General features: G+C 35.4%; 1 protein-coding gene across 1 annotated transcript; it reads right to left on the reverse strand.

Annotated features, from left to right (window-relative positions):
* Window positions 1-917: 917 nt before the first annotated feature.
* On the reverse strand, window positions 918-2,656 carry LOC132315044 (putative serine/threonine-protein kinase). Its single transcript, XM_059813806.1, has 6 exons — window positions 2,590-2,656; window positions 2,373-2,488; window positions 2,008-2,224; window positions 1,666-1,903; window positions 1,390-1,540; window positions 918-1,269 (listed from the first exon to the last, which is right to left on the reverse strand). The coding sequence occupies exons 1-6, from the start codon at window positions 2,654-2,656 to the stop codon at window positions 964-966; spliced, it is 1,095 nt and encodes a 364-aa protein (XP_059669789.1). The 3' UTR covers window positions 918-963.
* Between the last annotated feature and the right edge of the window lie 271 nt (window positions 2,657-2,927).

Genomic DNA, 2,927 nt, shown 5'->3' on the forward strand with positions numbered 1-2,927 from the left:
TGTCAGGATGTTTCAAATTTCCTGCAGCACCATGACTTTCAATGGTGTGGCTCATGCCATCAGCAAAATTGCTCTGCAGTCTGAAGTCTCCATCCAAGAATGGATTGTGTTTCCCTCTGTGGGGGGCTTTGTTTGTTGATTCTTGTTTTGGTTCTTGGTTTGTGTTCCCTCTTTGTAGTGTTAATAATAATAATAATAATAAATAAATAAATAAATTGGTTCTCTGTTTAGCATAAATCATATGATTCATTAAGAGAAGAGAATGGAAGTGTGAGAAAATATATTCTATGGGGAGAGAAAGGAAAAGATTAATTGTGATTCACATTTGTATGCTTTTTCGAAGTCCATCAGAATTGATAACCTTTGTAAATGGCATGTGAGGAGCTATGCATGCCATTTGTGTGTATTGAATTTCATAGTTTTCTTCTGTAATGCATCAAAATCCCTCCAATTCTCATGCTTTTCTCTTTATTGATGCCTGAAAAACTGATCATTCTACATATTAGCAACTATAAAGGACTAGCTTGTTATATTTGATTTTTTATGATAATATTTGCTTTCTGTTTTTGTTTTCCACATACAAAGTCATTCAATATAATGGAGAATGCAACATACATATGAAGATCAAAGGTTGTGAAGCTGATGGAATTAATTTTTGACATGAATGGCAATACAAGTAAGGACTACCCTATACCCAAAAAAACAGATCATAGGTATGTGTATCAGGTATGGGGGTCTAAATTTAATCATTAATGATTCAAGAATAAAAAAATTAATCATTTATGCTAAGATAATGTTACCTAGTAAAAGATTAATGAATCTGTTACCCCTACCAATAAATCTATTTAACATTGACCAAATGCCATGGATTTGATCCTAAAACCATCACCAAATCTGACTCTGGTCTAGTCGTCTTCACACGGACATTGTCATTGATCTGGCCCAAGTGGATGTTCTTTGGACCTAGCTCCTTGATCGATCACTGGTGAAGGCCTTGGAGAAACTGCAATGTGAAGTATCTCTATGGCCTATTTTAATGTCCATGAGGTTCGTGATATATCCAGGTTGTGTTACCTTGGCATCTTCTAAGTCCATCTCATTAGTCATCATCTTGACAGCTGCAGACATGTGCGGGCGAAGGCTGGTGGTTTCTTGCACGCAGAGCAGGCCGACCTTCAATAACCGGACAGCTTCTTCCTTCAAAAAATCTGTACCTAGTACAGGATCCACTAGCTGCAAAAGCTTGCCAGTATTGTACATTGCCCATGCCTGCACATACACAAGTGCACAAGGTCTGAATTCTACACTCACTTTCTATGTATTTTTGCTAATTGTTCTTTGAGCCAAAGGCATATATATATATATATAGATATAAAAGAAACTAGTTACCTTCTTGACTAGGTGCTGCTCCCCATCTTCTAAGCTGAAATCCACAACAGGCCGGCCACTGACAATTTCCAATAGTAAAACCCCAAAGCTGTAAACATCTGATTTTCGTGTCAAGTGTCCGGTAACAGCATATTCAGGAGAAATGTAGCCTCTTTGGCATGAAAACCACCCCATTAGCAACAACACTAAATAAAAAAAATAAACAATAAAAAAAGAATGATTCTGATACAGATTTATAGGCGAAGTGTTGGTACAAGAACCAATAGTTCTACTTACAATGTCCCAGCAACACGAGTACTAATATGCGAAATGCCATCTCTAAACAGCTTTGACAGCCCAAAATCTGAAACTCTTGGTCTAAAATTATGATCAAGAAGTATATTGCTGGCCTTAATATCCCGGTGCACGATATGAGGACTAAGCTCTTCATGGAGATGGGCAATGCCGCTAGCAACTCCTAATGAGATATCCCTCCTTTTTGTCCAACTAAACTTAATTCTGTTATTCTCTCCACCTGTTGAAAATCAATAATTTTTTGGGGATTATTTTCACATAAAGCTATTGTGTGTTCCTCAAAAATTTCTATAAAATTGCAGATTAAAAACTTAAAAGAATTACCAAGGAAGGTTTGCGCGAGGCAATTGTTTTCCATGTAATCATAAACCAAGAGTCTGTGAGATCCATCAACGCAACATCCTAGAAGTACAACAAGATTTTCATGTTTGATATGGGTGAGTGCAGCTATCTCAGATATAAACTCCCTCTCACCTCGCATCGATTCAAGATCAACTGATAGCACTTTTATAGCCACCACAGTACCATCTCTAAGCTGGCCCTGTGTAATCGTTAGAAAATCATTAGATGGAGTGATCAATTCATAGGATTAAATCATTTGATTCTCTAATAAATACAAATAAAGTGACAAATCATATTAAAAAGAAAAGAAAACATATCACTTATGTATGTGTGTATATAATGACTACCTTATAGATACAGCCAAACCCTCCCTCTCCAATTTTGTTGGAAGAACTAAAACCATGGGTGGCAGCTTTCAATTCATTGTAAGAGAAAATGTGAAAATTCTCTGTAATTTGTTTGCCTGGTATAAAATTTTTGATGCAAGGTTTAAAACTTGTATATATATTATGAATTTATCAAAAAATAAAATAAATAATAATAATAATAATATTTAGAACCTACCATGCGTGATTTTATTGACATCTGCTGACAAATTGCAGCAGTTTGAGAAAGAGAGAGAAAACTTCATATGTAGAACTGTACTTTATCAGATTGAGGGAGAGAGATAATATTAATGGACGCGTTATATAGAACACCATGGCAGTGGATTTTGACTTCTGGGTAGAAAGATTGAATTTTGTTTTTCAAAACCGTAATTTTTAATTCAACTTTGAAATGGGTTGGCACGTAATCAAAAAAGAGTAATAGAAAGAGATTACTGGAAATATATGAAAGAAACTGGTAGTTGAAGGTTTGAGTTCACACCCGCTCAATTGTAAGCTTTTAATGTTACTTTATGT

The sequence above is a fragment of the Cornus florida genome, unplaced genomic scaffold (assembly GCF_030987335.1).
Source record: "Cornus florida cultivar Cherokee Brave unplaced genomic scaffold, ASM3098733v1 CherokeeBrave_3.0.0_Hap2_Chr06, whole genome shotgun sequence".
Classification (NCBI taxonomy): domain Eukaryota; kingdom Viridiplantae; phylum Streptophyta; class Magnoliopsida; order Cornales; family Cornaceae; genus Cornus; species Cornus florida.